At 61.5% G+C, this 17,233-nt stretch overlaps 2 protein-coding genes across 2 annotated transcripts in view; one reads left to right on the top strand and one right to left on the bottom strand.

Annotated features, from left to right (window-relative positions):
- The window catches only part of LOC144284187 (uncharacterized), a 159,134-nt gene that overhangs the window by 59,429 nt on the left and 82,472 nt on the right, over positions 1-17,233 (bottom strand). Inside the window, exons 5-6 of the mRNA XM_077848503.1 lie at positions 8,044-8,171; positions 4,459-4,535 (exon numbers count right to left, since the gene is read on the bottom strand). Of these exons, the coding sequence (XP_077704629.1) occupies positions 4,499-4,535; positions 8,044-8,171 (165 nt within the window). The 3' untranslated portion in view covers positions 4,459-4,498. The remainder of the gene's footprint in view (positions 1-4,458; positions 4,536-8,043; positions 8,172-17,233) is intronic.
- On the top strand, positions 13,523-15,836 carry LOC144284908 (uncharacterized). The gene is made up of 3 exons (XM_077850070.1): positions 13,523-13,597; positions 14,311-14,504; positions 14,737-15,836. The coding sequence occupies exons 1-3, from the start codon at positions 13,584-13,586 to the stop codon at positions 15,198-15,200; spliced, it is 672 nt and encodes a 223-aa protein (XP_077706196.1). The 5' UTR covers positions 13,523-13,583; the 3' UTR covers positions 15,201-15,836.

The following is a 17,233-nucleotide window of genomic DNA, read 5'->3' as shown; positions in this document are numbered from 1 at the left end:
GCCCGCTTGGCCCCGCAGAAGCACCACCGGTGCCACTGCACGCCCAGGAGCGCACGCCCACGCACACCTGCTCTGCCGCACGACGCCAGGAGGAGGAGGGCTCCCGACCCTTCCTGTGACCCTGCCACACCCCGGGTGAACGGCCCCTGTCCTCAGATCCCCCGCCTGGATGGACACCCTGTGCCTGTGTGCAGGGGATCCTCTCACAGACGTCCTGTCCTCCCACCCCACAGGTCCTTCCATGGGCGCCCCATTCCCCCTCTGCCCCAGGATCCCTCCATGGGTGCCCCATCCACGCTCCACCCCCATGTCCCTCCACCCCTGGGTCCCTCCATGGGTGCCCCATCACCCTTCCACCCCTGGGTCTCTCCATGGGCACCCAACCCCCCTCCACCCCCAGGTCCCTCCATGGGTGCCCCATCCCCCCTCCACTCCTAGGTCCCTCCATGGGCACCCCAGCCCCCTCCACCCCCAGGTCCCTCCATGGGTGCCCCGTCCCCCCTCCACTCCTGGGTCCCTCCATGGGCACCCCATCGCCCCTCCACCCCCAGGTCCCTCCATGGGTGCCCCGTCCCTCCTCCACTCCTGGGTCCCTCCATGGGTACCCCATCCCCCCTCCAACCCTAAATCCCTCCATGGGCGCCCTGTCCCCCCAGCCCCCGGGTCCCTCCATGGGTGCCCCGTCTCCCCCGCCCCCGGTTCCCTCCATGGGCATCCCGTCCCCCCTCCACCCCCGGGTCCCTCCATGGGCGCCCTGTCCCCTCCACCCCCAGGTCCCTCCATGGGCACCCCGTCTCCCCCGTCCCCGGTTCCCTCCATGGGCACCCCATGCCCCCTCCACCCCCAGGTCCCTCCATGGGCACCCTGTCCCCCCCGCCCCCGGGTCCCTCCAAGGGCACTCTGTCCCCTTGTCTCCTTCCCTGGGATCTCCTCCCTGAGGATCCCTGAGCAGCTCGATCAGGACGCTGGGCCTGAGCAGCCACACTGCCCACACAGTCACCGTCACCGTGGGCCGCTCCAACCTGGTCAGGCTCCCCGTCCAGCCCTGCTCCCCACCAAGGGAAGTGCCCCTAACTGCAGACCTAGACCCAGGACAGCCATACTGCGGTCCCTCCACCCAAGCTCTCGGGCCACAGACACTGCAACAAGCCCAGAGCAAAGTGGGTCCTGGGTGCTGAGAGAGAGTGAGCAGCCTCAGACCCAGACATCCAGACCTGCAGGTCCTGGTGGGCCTCAGGGCTCCGAATGCTACCAACACACGCACGTGTGCACGCAGAGGCCTCATAGGGACAGCACCGGGGAGCAACGAGCCCTTCTCTGATCAGCAGGGAGCCTTCCTCCGGGCCTGAGGGCAGGAGGCAGCCCGGACACCAGCAGCTCAGAGAACACAGCAGGTCCCGCCACCCGCAGTCCCAGAGCACAGGCTCCAGGGGCCAGGAACACAGGAGGATCCAGGGAGGGTCCTGAGGCGGGAGCGAGGGACAGCCTGCCGCCCCTTCGGCCCACACATCGGGGAGCAGAGGGTGGGAGCTTCAGGGGCACGGTACCAGGCTGGGCAGGGGTCCCGGCCCTTGTCGCTGACCCACGTTCTGCAACCCCGCCCCCCCCCCAGACGAAGCCCAGGCTGGTTCACTTTCTGGGCCGTCTGAGGCCTCTCAGGGTCACGAAGCTGGAGGGCCCGGGTCCCATATCCTTCAGGTAAGAACGCGGAGACGTCAACACGGGAACGATGTGTGGGGTGCGCAGCACGTGCCTGTGTGTGTATGTGGGGGGGTGTGAAGGTGGACAAGTGTGAGGACGTGCGCGTGAAGCGTGAGGGCGTGGATGTGTCTGCAGGTGCATCTGTGGGAGGCGTCAGTGCATGTGTGCAGGCGTGTACACGGGCCACACGGGGGGGCGCACGTGCCCAGCCCTACTAAGCGGGTCCTTCCTGCCCGCCTGTCCAGCCCCGCGGTGTGAACCGAGGCACCTGGAGCCAGGCAACGTGGGGCCTGTCCCTCTTGCCCCGACCCGAGCCCCCTGCCTGGCGGGCAAGTGGACCACCTAAGCCCTGAGGCCACGGACACAGGCCTCCTTGTGGCTGCCACCGCGGGGCACCCCGGCCGCACTGCAGGAGGGGGAGAGCGGCGACAGCACAGCCGGAGGACACAGTCTGCACAGTCTGGCCACCACCAGCCAACGGGGCATCTCTTGTATCACTCGACCAAGCCCAGACACGGGGGCACTGAGTCAGAGAAAGCTGGCGGGTCACAGGCCCCGAGCAGTAACAAGAGGCGGCTCTCACCTGGCCGAGCGCTGGCCCCACACCTAGGGCACAAGAAGCTGCACGCGCTCCTACAAAGTCCCGGAGCCACCCCAGAAGAAACCGAGGCACGGGGGAAGTACCCACAGCCAGGAGCTCCAGCACCCCTCCACACCGGCCCGCCACGCCGTCTGAGTCGGGAAACGGGATGAGGACGTTAAGGGCTGAATCTGCAGGGACACAGCACGGAGTGTCTGTCCCCCTGGGAGATGAGCCCTGGCCCTGGGGACCTGGGAGAGGGGACAGGAGACGGGCATCGCCAAGAACAATCGCCTCTGGGCAGGCGGCTGGGCAGCTCCCACAGCAGGTGGGGGCAGTGGCAAGCAGACACGTCCTCAAGGATGTCGCTCTGGTCTGAGCCAGGCACAGCACCCACGTCCACTCGTGTGATCTCTGCTCCCAGATGTGACCTCCCCTCCTTCAAGAGGCCAAAGTGTGTCCCCTCCGGCTCCTCTAGACCGCAGCTGCTTTCTACTAAACCCGAAAGATGCCACATCCCGGGCAGGCACTTTCCCAAGGAGGACGGGACCCCCGGCCTGGCAGTGGACATGAGGGGATGTGTGTCCCCTGCATGCAGTGGCTCCGCCCGTGCCAGGCTCCCAGGGCCCAGGTGGGTTTTCACTTATAACTGGTGATCCCGGGGAAGACAAAGGACGTGACAGCTGGCGCCACTATTGCCACGTGTGCCTTGGACCCGAGTGTGGCTTCAAGGGGCAGCGGTCCTCAGGCGCTGTGCCCCGGATACCGGGAGGTACGGGGCAGGGGCGGTCAGGGGAGTCGGTCGTGCCCTGAGCATCATCCCAGAGCACAGGTAGGGCACGGAGGCAGCTTGGACACAGCTCCAGCATCCGTTGGTTGACGTAGAACCTGTGGCCACGGTCCTCTCAGAAAGGACAGTGCGTGGTCCTCCCGGGAATTGACTGGGCTGGGGGCCACCCCTGAAAGCCTGCTCTGTCCCCAGGCCAGGCCGGGGAAGCAAACTGGAAACTGTCAGAGTTCAGGAACAAGGCCGAGGCTGGTAGAGACGGTGAGCGGGGACCGACGGTCCTCTCCAGGGCTCCTGGGGACGGCGGGAGGCAGAGCCTTCTGGAAGACGCCCGAGGGAGACCTCAGTGACAGATCGCTAAGGAGAAGAGTCTGGGGAAACGGGGCCTTTGCTCCCTCTCCCCGACCCCTACCGTTCGGGACACAGGGCTCTGGCCTTCCTGGTTGGGTCCCGTGATGACCCGATGAGCCCAGAGGCACGCGTGTCCACACCAACGCTGGCCGGCCTCAGCCCTCAGCGACCCCTGGGCCACGCGCGTGACGGGCGGGGACCCATATGCTTCAATCAGGGGCTCCAGTCCGAGGCCCCGAAGCCAGGGCCACCAGGGGCAACCTAGGAGACCCACAGTGCTGCGTCCTGAAGACACAGCGGTGACCAAGTCCCACCCTGCCCACCAGGAGCCACAGCCCAGCGGGGGAAAGACAGGGACACAGGCGCAAAGCGTGCCACTGGAGGGGACACGCAGTCAGTGAGCGCGAGAGCCTCGCACGCCGGAGGCAGTGCTGGTGTGGCCCCTGAACAGAGCGGGGTCCCCTGGCTGAATGGGGACGAGGATGAGATTGTGTACGGGTTCCACTCTGATCCACTTAATCCCCGGCGCTGGGTCCCCGGGTCCCGTGTCACTATAAATAGCGACTCTCAAGGCTTGGGCAGGGCCGGAGGGGCTTGGGCAGGGCCGGAGGCGAGGCCCGCCTCTCAGGTGGCCTCTAGTCCCCGTGGGGCTGCTCCCCAGGAGAGCGAGTACTAAGGCGGGTTTGGTGACCTATGAGGAACCTGAGCATCCCCAGTGGCCAAGCTAAGCCACGCGGACGCATTTCCGGAAAACCACAAAATACCAAAACCGGAACAGGAAGACACAGAAAACCCGAACAGGCCAATAAAGAAGAGACCGTACCTATTTCTACTCAAGCGCTTCCGAAAGATAGACAAGAGATGGAATGCTTCAAACTCGTTCTTGGAGGCCAGCCTCACCTTATGTCCAAAAGCAGACAAAGACTCCACCCCACCCAAAAGGAGAATTATACTGCGATGTCCCGATGAACACGGATGCAAACGTCCTCAACGAGATACGAGCCAACAGTATCCAACGGTACATTGAGAAGTTACTCACCGTGACCAGGTGGCATTTATCCCCGGGACGCAAGGCGGGTTCAACACTCGGCAAGCACTCCGTGTGACTGATCAGATCTGCAAGAGAAAAAACAAGAACCAGATGATCCTCTCAAGACACGCACAGAAAGCATTTGACAAAATCCATTCCCGATCCAAACGCTTCAGAGTATAGAGATAGAGGGAAAGTCCCTCAGCATCTTCAAAGCCATCTTCGACAAGCCCCTGCCAAATTATCATTCCCAATGGGGAAACACTGGGAGCCTTTCCCCGAAGACCAGGCACGAGACGGGGATGTCCACTCTCACCGCTGCTATTCTCAACATAGTATGAGACGTCACGGCCTCAGCAATCAGGCGACGAAAAGAAATAAAAGGCATTCAAACCCACAAAGGAAAAGTCAAACTCTCCCTCTTCGCCGATGACATGATACCGTACCGAGAAAAGCCAAAAGACTCCACCCCAAGATTGCTGGAACTCCTACAGCAAGTTCGGCAGTGTGGCGGGATACAAACTCAGGGCCCAGAAACCACTGGCCTTTCTGTACGTGAACAATGAGTCCGAGGAAAGGGACATCGAGGAAGGGGTCAATCCCATTTATACAACCGCAGCACCCCAAAAAAAGTGTGAGCTACCTAGAAAGAAACCTAACCAAAGGGGTAAAGGATCTCTACCCGAAACACTGCAGCACAGGTCTGAAAGACACTGAGGAAGACACAAAGAGATGGAAAAAGGTTCCATGCTCCTGGGTTGGAAGAATTAATATTGGGGAAAATGTCAACGTGGCCAAGGGCAATTTACACAACTAGGGCAAAATCTGTCAGAAATACCACAGACTCTCTTCAGAGAGCTGGAACAAATCATCTGAAGACTTGTGCGGAATCAGAAAAGACCCCAAACAGCCACGGGAATAGTAGCCAAGAAACCCACTGCGGGGCGGGGGGGGGGGGGGGGGGCAGCACAATGCCCGATTTCAGGGTGTGCCACAAAGCTGTGACCATCAGGACGGTGTGGTACTGGCACAAAAACGGACACATGGATCAATGGAACAGGGGAGAGCATCCAGAAGTGGACCCTCAACTCTACGGGCAACTAAGATTCGGCCAGGCAGGAAAGACCATTCACGGGGGGAAAAAAGAGTCTCTTCGATAAAGGCTTCTGGGAACACTGGACAGCCACATGCAGAGGAATGAAACTGGACCATTCCTCTCACACCAAACACAAGGATAAACTCAAAACGCACGAAGGATGTAAACGTGAGACAAGATTCCACCAACACCCTCCGGGAGAACACAGGCAACAACACCCTTCTTGAACTGGGCCACAGCAACTTCTTCAAATCACATCAGCCACGAAGGCCAGAGAAACAAGAGCGAAATGGACCGCTGGGACTTGATCAAGATGAGCCGGTTCCGCACAGCAAAAGAAAAACACAACAAAACTCAAAGACACCCTCCTGACTGGGAGAAGAGACGTGCAAAGGACCCGTAGGATAAAGGGCCAGCATCCAAGATCGCTGAAGAACCTCTGCAACTCCACAGCAAAGAGACCAACCGTCCAATCCAGGAGTGGCCCCCCAGGAGCCCGTCCCTGCGTGAGGCCCACCGTGCGGCGGATGCACACAGGCGGCGCCCTGCGCTGGGGCCCTCGGAGAAGGGAAGAGGGGCTCATCGTGGGCAGGAGGCCGGCTCCGAGCTGTGGCTCTGGTGGCCCTCGCCCCCGTCCAAGCCGGGACGGCGCCCAGCACACGCTCCCAGTCTGTGGAGACAGAGACTGGGCCCTGGAATCCCAGGAGGCCATGGAAGCTTCTGGGGATCTGGAGCCGACGCAGACGGCAGCCCCTGGAGGCCAGGGAAGATGCCCACTGGCCCCGGGGTGGGCGGCCTCCGAGGCCAAGGCCGGTCTCAGGGCCGACAGGGTCGGGGAGCCTGGAGCTCAGCCTCAGCGGACAGGAGACACAGCCAAGGGGCCCCCACCGCCCCGAGGGAACGGAGCAGGGGGCAGACAGGAGGCGGATCCACCTCTCCACACCGCACAGCAGCAGCCACGCCCGAGGGGAGGTGCAGAACTCCGGGTTGGGGCAGCCAGGAGACGGTCACAGAAATCCCTCCGAGGCCGCCCAAGTGCGGCGAAGGTGGGGCGCACCAGGGCAGGCCCAGAGCCCGCTGAGCAGCCAGGCGTCCCAAGCACGCCTCTGGGCGCCTCTCCACCCAAGGAGACCTGGGGGCGGCGGGGCACCAGGTCCCCCCAGGAGGCCCCAGCAGGGGCGGCCGGCATCACCCCCCTCAGGGACATCAACGGCACGAGCCGTCGGCGGCAGCCTGGCCAGGCCCCGCTGGGGACGCACCCTGACCGGCTGACGGGGGAGTGGACACCTGCCTCCCCGCACCTCCCCCTGCACAACCTCACTTTGGTCCAGGAGGTCCCAGAACGACACACGATGTGACCCAGGCCATGCTCCACACTGATGTGGCCGCGACGTGAGAGCTGTTGGGCGTGAGCCCCACGCGACGTCACACAAGACAGCACGGGCTGTGACACGAGGGGTGACGTGCGACGGGGCGGACGTCACATGCTGACAAAGGACGCGATGCGAACCGCAGGCGTATTCGTGGCACGTGGTGCCCGGCGCTCTGATGGCTGGGACGTGGCCGGGGACACGAGCGGACGCCGTCGCGAGGGGGAGCCTCCGAACCATCCGGGAGACGCACCTGTGCTTCCTGCCCGGCCCTGCCTGCCTGCCCCAGTGCAGCGCCCCCTCGAGGGCAGAGGCTCCAGTGTCTGGATGCACGCTGGCCTCACCGGGGTCTCTCCCGGCCCAACCCTGGCGTGGGCGCAGACCCGCCACCACTGGCACAGAGACCCACTGCCCGCAGGGCCCCCACCCCTGTCCCCGAGGGCACTGCCTGCCTCCTGGACGCCCCACCTCCACACCCGTCCACACTTCGGAGCCTCCTCGTTTGCATCTCTCTCTCCCCTTTCTTGTTCCCCAGACGACGCTGCTGCTGCCTCTTCTCAGCTCCGAGTGTGGATGCTGACAGCGGTCCCTGGGAATTAAGCCCGTCCTGCGGGGCTGCACCCACCCCTCTGAGCTGCTGAGACGTGGGCACGGGGGTGCTCCAGCCACCGGCGCGGCCTCCCGGCCCCACGCCGTCCCTACCCCGACCGAGGGTCCCTAACTCTTCATCCCGCTGCCTGACGGGATGAGACAGGCTGGCTGAGAAGCGGACACGGCCGGCCCGCGGTGTCCAGGCGACGCGCACCTGTTCCCTCCAAGGCCCCTCGGCACGGGGCACCTGGACGCCAAGGTGCGCAAGGCCGAGCACGTGCAGTTCCTTCAGCGGAACCCGGCTGACTCCCTGGATGCCCGGCCTGGCTACGCGACAAAGCGTATTTCCTCCCGCCCCACTAACGCCATCCCGACAATGCCCGGGACGGCCAGGGATGAAAAAATGCCGTCCCAGCCAAATGCAGAGGAGGGGATCCCAGAGGCACACGCGCCTCACCATGCGGCCTGGCTCTCGGCAGAGTGGACGGGACAACGCGGGGGCGGACGCCACGGGGACGGTCGCCGCGGGGCGCTCACGTGATGGTATCGATCATGTCCAGGCCCATCTCCACGCAGCAGTGGGCATGGTCGGTCTTGGGCTGGGTGAGGCCGGACACGCAGTAATAACAGTCGCCGAGGATCTTGATGCGGCGACAGTGGTTCTCCTGGAGGGGGAGGGGGGGCGACAGGACAAATCCCAGGTTAGTGACCCGCCCGGGGCCTGGACACCTGCACTTTCACCACCAGGTGCCAGAGACCACAGAGCGTGCAGCACGACAGGCAGGGGACCCCCTAGGAGGCCAGGACAGCCTCAGGAAGGTGAGCGGCCCCCAGGGCTGTGGTTAGGGTCACCCTGGGGCACCCACCCGGCCCTACACCTGCACTCAGGCCGGTTCCCACGCAGGGGCCCACCCTGCCCGCCCCGCGGCCCAGCTGGCACACCCACACAGCCCCAGCCTGGAGCCAGCTCTCTCTTCCAGCTTCCCTCCTGACCACCCCCTCAGACCGTCACCTGCTGGCCCCTGTGCATCGTGCCACACACCCCCGACACCGGCCCCCGAAGGGCACGTGCGCACACTTGAGTCCTCGTGGCTGGCCTCCACGGGATGTGTGGGCGGCTGTCTGTGAAGAGTCACCCGCCGGGGCCCGAGCCGCAAGGGGCGCACCAGGCTCTGCACCCTGACCTCGCCACCCAGGGTCATCTCAGAACTGCCACTCTGGCACTTTGCAACAGGAAGAGTGTCAGCGCCCACCTCGCCGTCGCCCGGGGGCAGACTCACTAGCACCTGTCACACGCTGACCCGCTGCTCTCGGCTGTGATCATCCTCGGACACTTCCGTAAAGCTCCCCTCTGCGTCCCTAAAATAGCAGACGGCCTCACAAGACTCCTTCCCGCCAGTGGCTCAGGTCCACGGGTGTGTCCACGAGATACGAGGGAGACGCTCTCCAAAACGCATTCACGCGTTCTCCCAGAGGGGACAGCAAGCCCGCTACACGTTAACGGAAGTCGCAAACTTCACGAAAAACGATGACCTTTTCCAGAATGAACACAAGCAGTGAGAAGCGTGGCTGTGTTCACACGGGGAGTGTCGCGGGCGCCCTGGGCCCACGGGCGTCTGCAGCCCCTCTGAGAGCACATCCCCCGGCTTCTGCTCATGCTGCCCTCCGTCTGCCCAGAAGGACCGACCCCTCCGGCTGTTCTCCGGGGCTACACGTTGACCTGAGAATTCACCGTGAGAGCCCTCAGCTCCCGCCTCCTGCAGCCCCACCCACGTCCCACGTCGGAGGACAGGGCGCCCGCCCGGCCCTTGGGCTCCCCCGTGGACTGCAAGCTGGCCGCAGGGACGTCCGGTTCTGACCACTCAGCCTCCGGGGGACCGTGGCAGCCACCTGTTAGGACCCCGCCGGCCTCCCTGCCTGCGGAAAGGAGCTCCCGGGTGTCCCACGCGAAGGTCGGGCCGCTGGCGGCCTGTCCTCGGCTGGTGTTGGGGAGCCGGAGCCAGATGGCCGGAGGCAGACGCCCCCCCGGGGGAGCCGAGGGCCGGGCCCCGGGAGTCTGCCGGCCCGCGTTCCTCAGCCACGCTCGCCAGGCCTCCAGCCAGCAGGCAGCCCTGGGCTCTCTCCGGGCTCTTCCGGAGCGCTCGCCCCGCCGTCCCCATCGTCCCCAGTGGGCAGGCAGGCCAGGACGCCCAGGCAGGCCAAGGACAGGGAGCCCTCTCCCAACGTCCCCTGTCCCCAGGCCTGGGGCCCACGGATGGCACCAGGGGCCACCGCCAAGCCTCGCCCGTGTCCTGGGCGTCAGGACGTCCTCCCAGCGATCAGACCGGGGCTGCAGGGTATCAGGATGAGGACGGCCTCACACCTTCTAGGCCAAGACTCCCACACCTACTGTAGAGTTTGCCTTGGATTCCGGAACCTAGGATCGTGGGAAGCTATTGCCCATCCCTGCCCCGGTGGCACTGTCATCTTCTGGGCCTCCAGAATGAGGGTACCGGTGCCCACGTGTGTGCACACAGGGACCTTGTGGGCCTGGACGCATGGACACACCAAGGAAGAACATGTGGTGGGAGGTATTTCCTGCATGGGACACCCGCCTCCAATGTCATAGATATGATGCCACAGTGGCCTGGGGACGTCTGGAGGAAGCACCTGCTAGGATAATCCCTATGCCACAGGCAAGAGGCAGACCATCCCCGACGGGCACAACGGCTTCTCCGGGGTGGAAACCAGGGAAGAATGGAAAGTTGCGTCTGAACCCAGGTGTGTTTCGAGGTGGGGCCCTAGCTGCACACAGTCCTTCCCTGGGGCCTGTGGAGAGGGGTGCGGTTGTGTCACTGTGTGCACACAGGCCATTGCCTGTGGTGGGGGGGCATCGGCAGCCCTGAGCGCTGCTCCTGAAGCTTCCTCCAGGAGTGGACTCAGGGACGGGGGTCCCAGGCAGTGAGGTCACTTCTTTCACAACAGAGGCCAACAGAACTTGGAACCCCTGCCCGGGGCTACATTCTAGTGCAGCCCCACCTCAGGCTCACTTTCAGGAGACTTTTGCTACTGAAAGATGTTCCCTGATAGATATACCAGTTGGGAGGATCTTGAGGAACCCCCGGAATGCGGCTGCTTCCAATGGTGGAGCTGTTGGTGCGACCGTCAAACCCAACGCCTCAGGGAGTTTTTCAGGAGGTGCCGGAGGGTAATACAGAGCAGGCCAGGCCAGGCCAGGCCACCTGTGCCAGCCATCCTGGGCAGCCCCATCCCCTCCTCTTCAGTTTCAGGGAATCAGGGATGTGTGGGCAGGTCGCATCCAGCCTGGAGGACCTTGCAGGGGAGCAGGTTCCCCGGTGATCCCTTCAGGGTCACCCTGATGTCACGGTGGGCAGGGTGGAAACAGGATTCCCGAGGCGCCTCTTACCCGACTCGGAGTTAACCCAAGGCCCTGCAGCAGCATCCCTTTGCTCTCCTTGGGGGAGGTGTGTGCCGGCTGTGCTGTGGTGGGTCTGCAATGGAGTCAGCTGGGTGTGCGGCCCGGCCGAGGCGGCCAGACCGGGCGCTCAGGCCTCCTGCCTGGCTGCCCTGCAGTCTTTACAGAGCTCCACATGGGAGATACGGAGCGCCGCGCGGGAATATGAGTGCCGGTGGAAGAGGAAAGAGAAAATCCGCCACACCCCAGGGTCCAGCACATCCTCCGAAGACCTGCAAGGGTTGAAGGTGAGTGCAGGGGCTGGGGCCACCCGACACCCAGGGCCCCGATGCAGCAGGAAGGGCCCCGGGTCCCAGAAGCCAGCCTGTGCTCCCCTGGGCTCCCCCCTAGACTTCTGCTGCTACAGGAGTCTGGATTCCCCTTCTCCCCAAACTTGCCCCCATGGCCCTGCCCCTGCCAGGGCCAGATGCAGAGTCCCTGGGCACAGATTTGTAGGAATATCAGAATAGAGCCTTCAGGGGTGCCTGGTCACCCAGTGGTTTAGCATCTGCCTTCCGCCCAGGCCCTGATCCTGGAGACCCAGGATCGAGTCCCGCCTCGGGCTCTCTGCATGGGGACTGCTGCTTCCTCTCTGTGTCTGCCTCTCTCTCTCTCTCTCTCTCTGTGTGTGTGTGTGTCTCGTGAATAAATAATAAAAACTGTTTTTTATAATGTTTTCTTTTTAAAGATTTTATTTATTTATTCACGAGAGACAGAGAGAGGCACAGACACAAGCAGAGGGAGAAGCAGGCTCCACGCAGGGAGCCTGATGTGGGACTGGATCCTGGGTCCCCAGGATCACGCCCCGGGCTGAAGGCAGTGCTAAACCACTGAGCCACCCGGGCTGCCCATAAAAACTTTTGAAAAAGAGACACACCGTGTCTCATCGCACACGCTCTCTAGTAGTTTGCACTGTGCTCTGCTTTCTCCTAACTGGTGCTCCCAGGAGGCCCCATTGGCCTGACGTCCTTCCCCACCTTCTCCAAGGCTTGAGCATGGTCCTGGTGAGTTGGGAGACTTTTGCCCAAAGGGACACGGGGCTCACTGTACTATGTCTATCGCTCTGCAGTTAGGTTTTGAAGGAGCGCATCCCTGCCCCCCGTCCCCCTGGGGTCAGGCACAGGGGCCTCGTGTGCTGCACAACATGTCAGAGGCCAGTTGGTCCCAACAGCCACTGAGCCCTTCACTGATGCAGGACTTCGATGCGATTCCCTTCTGTTGCCAAATCACAGGGTGGCGCTGAACATCCTGCAGCCCTCACGCCCTGGGCCCTCCCACCCAAGGAAAGGTCTCCGTGTGGGCACCTCGACACAGGGACGTGTGGTCAAATTCAAGGGGTGAAGCCGTTAATGCAGGGAGGTGCTGTCAAAACTCAGCTGACAAGCGGCCCTGGGAGACTCACCCCTCCCACTTGAGATCCTTGTATTGATCCAAATTTTTTTGAAAATTTATCCTCTAAGATTATTTCTTTATTGGATAGTTTGTTTAAGAGACAGGCAGAGAAGCAGGGAGCAGAAGAGGGAGACACAGGCTCCTCAAGCACACTCTGCCCCAAGCGCAGAGCCTGCCAGGGGCGGGATCTCAGGATGCTGAGACCATGACCTGAGCCACAACCCACAGTCAGATGCCTAGTGACTGAGCCGCAGGCGTCAAGCCCCGTGTTCCTGCTGTGGGCACTCCTGCCCCCCCCTGCCCCCCGCAGCCACTGAGAGCTCGGGCTTTGGTCTGCGCTCCAACTGCCAGGTGGTCTGGAGGCTACAGTGCAGGCTGCACGTCCCCTCTGTCCCACCTCAGGCTGAAAGGGCCTCAGCCCTGAGAAAGAATCGGATCTTCCCGACCACCCCCAGCCGGAGGGAGCTGCTGGAGCAGCAGGTAGAAGAACTGGTGCCCGCCTTGCTGTGCTTGGACGACCTTTCCATTGTTCAATTTATGGAAACGTATCCTGAATTTGGCACCACCGAAGAGATCCTGGACCTGCTGTTTGCAAAGTGAGCACCCTGACCCTCCACAGCCCAGGGGGATGGGCCACCTACTGGTTGGGAGTCTTGGGAATGTTCCTGAACTTCCCGGCCCCTGGGGCTGCTCCTCTGACTGGAGTTGAGTCACACAGGGCCTTGTTGGGTCCTGTAGGGAAGCCCCTGGGGCCAGGCCTGTGGCGGGTCGGCTAGAGGGGCTGTGATTGTGCTCAGCAGTCGTCGTTCTCTCCCCATGACGAAGCCTGTGCCGCCTCCCCACCGTCACCAGGGTCTTGAGCTGGCCTGTTTTGCCACTGAAAGGGAGGTTTGAGTCCATCTGGGGTCTGTGTCCTGGGGCATTCAGGGTAGGGGTCCCCGGGGACACCGGGGCGCCCTGGCCCACTCGGATGTAGGCCATGGGCCTGGCCAGAGCCCTTTCATTCCTCAAGCATTCAGGAGGACCCAGCAGGTGCAGACGCTTCTCTAGGAGCTGCCCGTGGCCCCACGCACAGAGCTGATGGCCTCCCAGGGTTCTGGACTAGTTGGGGTTCAGAGGGTGACAGCAACTATGAGGAGAGGTCGGGTCCACAGGACGGTTCATGTGAGGCCCCCCGCCCTCCTCTAGATACCGATGCATCCAAGCGTCCCCCGAGAAAGGAGAAATCCAGATGCTCTGGGAAAGGTGAGTGAGCTCTGGCTCATGCAGGAGGGCCTTCCCTCTCCAGGAGGGCAGCGAGGGGACTGTGGGTCGGAGGGGCTGCTGGACCCTCACCCGTCAGCAATTCCTGTGGCAGGGTAAAGGTCTGAGGCCCCTTCAGGAAAAGAGCAAAGGAGAGCCGTGGGTGGGGTGCGGGCGAGCTTTGTGGGAGAGCACTGGGACCCCAAAGGGAGACCTCCTCCATGCCCATCCCCCCCAACCCTGTCTGCCCCACACCTGGGACGCAGAGCAGAGGGTGTGGGGAGCGTCACCCTCACCAATCTGGTGGCACCTGGACCCGGGTGCATGGCAGGTGCTCAGGAGAGCCAGTGAGTGCTCACGGACCAGACGGCCCCCGCCCCGGGGGAGATTAGAGTCAGTGGAAGGACACCCCCTGGGGGCCCCTCGTGAGGGAGGCAGGGCTGACCCACGGGAGGGAAGGTTCCCCGGGAAAGACAGTGATGGTCACACCGCTGGTCATGGGCTCCCACGCACAGAGGCTTCGTGCCAGCCCCTCCTCAGTGAGCAGGCCTGTGGCAGGCAGGACCGCCAGGTGGCAGGTGGACAAGGAACAGCATTTGCCTCCGACAGCCCCGTGCGGGAGGCCGAGGGCCCCGGTTCCTGCCGGGCTTCCCCGGGACACCTCTGTGTGAGGGAGCCCTGTCTTCTGACGCCTCTGCCCACCTGTCCCTCCCCAGCACCATGACCTCCTTCCTGACCATCTGGCTGACCTACTATGAGGAGGACTTCGACGATCCCCCAGAATTTCCTGCCCTGACCAAGCTGATGAATTTCACGGGGCAGTACTTGCCAGACTCAACGCTGGACCGTCGAGTCAACAGTTACTCTGAATATTTAAGAAACCTCCATCAAGCGGAGTTTGAGGGTGGAGGTGAGGAGGACTGGGGTGGCCGAGGGGGGACAGGGTGGGCCACACAGATCAAGCCTCCGTGCTGCTGGGCCAGGAGCACTGGGTAGGCTCACACCCCATCCCCACGGGCTGCAGTCTGGGGAGACCTCCCAGGGCTCTTGCACTCACACACGTTGAGCGGTGGGAAGAGGGTCCTTGATTTGAGAGGGACGTGGAAAGTCCATCCTGGTGATAATACTTTGTCTTCTTGGAGATGATACTGTGTCTTCGGACCGCGAGCAACACCGTGAACCACCCCAAGAGCGCGCCCGAGCTTCGACGGAGGGGCCTGCTGCACCTTCAGGGTCTCAGGGGACGGAGCTGGTCCCGGCTGCTGAAGCTGAGGGCTCGGCCCGAGCCCTAATGCCAGCTGCCGTTTACAAGGTAAGACACGTGATGGTCAGACCTCTCCATCCCTGTGCTGACCCGGAAGAACCACCTGCACCCTTGGGAGCGCTGGAGGCCGAACGGGCCCCACCACCGGCTATCAAGGTCATCAATGGGCCGGAGCAGCAGCCTCACTCAGGGGAGCAACCGGCTTCGGACCCCGAGCAACACCCGGAACCACCGCGGCAAGAGCCCGCCCGAGGCCGACTGTGGGGCCTGCTGCACCTTCAGGGTCTCAGGGGATGGAGCTGGTCCCGGCTGCTGAAGCTGAGGGTTCGGCCCGAGCCCTGATGCCAGCTGCCGCTTACAAGGTAAGACACGTGATGGTCAGACCTCTCCATCCCTGTCCTGACCCGGAAGAACCACCTGCACCCTTGGGAGCGCTGGAGGCCGAACGGGCCCCACCACCGGTTATCGAGGTCATCGATGGGCCGGAGCAGCCACCTCACTCAGGGGAGCAAACGGCTTCGGACCCCGAGCAACACCCGGAACCACCGCGGCAAGAGCCTGCCCGAGGCCGACTCTGGGGCCTGCTGAAGCTCCTGGGCCTGAGGTGATCGAGCCGGTCCCGGCTGCTGGTGCTGAGAGCTAGGCCTGGGACGAGATGACGGCTGCTGAGGTCAAGCCAAGGTACCTGGTGGTCATACCTCAGATTCACTGCCCCGACCTGGAGGAGCCACCTGCTTCTTGGCCACCCCAGAAGGAGGAGCAGGTCCCGGCGCTGGCTCTCGAGTTCATCGAAGGGCCAGAGCTGTCACCTGCCTCAGTGGGGCCACAAGGCTCGGCCCCCGAGCAGCAGTTCGTGAAGGCTGCAGCACAATTGAAGCCTCCCCTCCCCTTTCGTTGTGCTGTTTCTGTATTTTGTGTTTTTCATAATTTCTTCATGAATTTTATTTGTAATAAAGGATAAGTTAACTTTATGCAAAATTGACTCTGATGCTTTTAAATAATACATCGTGGTACTTTAGGTCCATTCATACTTCCAAGCTCGTTCTATGAGGCCAGCATCACCTTAATTCCAAAACCAGACAAAGACCCCACCAAAAAGGAGAATTATAGACCGATATCCCCGATGAACACGGATGCAAACATTCTCAACAAGATACGAGCCAACAGGACCCAACAGTACATAAAGAAGATTACTCGCCATGAGCAAGTGGGATTGATCCTCTGGATGCAAGGCTGGTTCAACACTCGTAAAGCAGTCAATGGGATGGATCACATCAACAAGAGAAAAAACAAGAACCAGATGATCCTCTCAATAGATGCAGAGAAAGCATTTGACAAAATACAGCATCCATTCCTGATCAAAACTCTTGAGACTGTAGTGATAGACGGAACATTCCACAGCATCTTCAAACCCATCTACGGAAAGCCCATAGCAAATATCATTCCCGATGGGGAAACACTGGGAGTCTCTCCCCGAAGATCAGGAACACGACAGGGACGTACACTCCCACCACGGCTACTCAACAAACTACTACAAGTCCTAGCTTCAGCAATCAGGCAGCAAAAAGAAATAAAAGGCATTCAAATTGGCAAAGAAGAGGTCAAACTCTCCCTCTTCGCAGATGACATGATACTGTACCTAGAAAACCAAAAGACTCCACCCCAAAATTGCTAGAACTCATACGGGAAATTCGGTGGCGTGGCAGGATACCAAATCAATGCCCAGAAATCAGTGGCATTTCGATACACTAACAATGAGACTGAAGAAAGAGAAATGAAGGAGTCGGTCCCATTGACAACTGCACCCAAAAGCATGAGATACCTAGGAATACACCTAACCAGAGAGGTAAAGGATCCCGACCCGAAAAACTACAGAACACGTCTGAAAGAAACTGAGGAAGACACAGAGAGATGGAAAACTATTCTGTGCTCCTGGATTGGAAGAATTCATGTATTGGGAAAACGTCCACGTGACCCAGGGCAATTTACACATGGAAGGCAATCCCTATCGAAATACCATGGACTTTCTTCAGAGAGTTGGAACAAATCATCTGAAGATTAGTGTGGAATCAGAAAAGACCCCAAGTAGCAGGGGAATATGAAAAAAGAAAACCAGAGCCGGAGCATCACAATGTTGGATGTCAAGTTGTGCCACAAAGCTGTGCTCATCAAGACAGTGTGGTACTGGCACAAAAACAGACACACAGATCAACGGAACAGAACAGAGAATCCAGAAGTGGACCCTCAACTCTATGGTCAACTAATATTCGAGAAAGCAAGAAACACCATCCACTGGAACAAAGACAGTCTCTTCACTAAAGGCTGCTGGGCACGTTGGACAGCCACACGCAGAGGAATGAAACTGGACCATCCTC

This window comes from Canis aureus, chromosome 15 (assembly GCF_053574225.1).
Source record: "Canis aureus isolate CA01 chromosome 15, VMU_Caureus_v.1.0, whole genome shotgun sequence".
Taxonomy (NCBI): Eukaryota; Metazoa; Chordata; class Mammalia; order Carnivora; family Canidae; genus Canis; species Canis aureus.
The sequence above is the reverse complement of the archived record's forward strand: the minus strand, read 5'-3'. Positions and strand labels throughout refer to the sequence as shown.

Coding starts and splice junctions, on each gene's coding strand:
- LOC144284908 (XM_077850070.1), top strand. Junction 14,505..14,736: donor AGCGGAGTTTGAGGGTGGAG/GTGAGGAGGACT, acceptor GTCTTCTTGGAG/ATGATACTGTGTCTTCGGAC.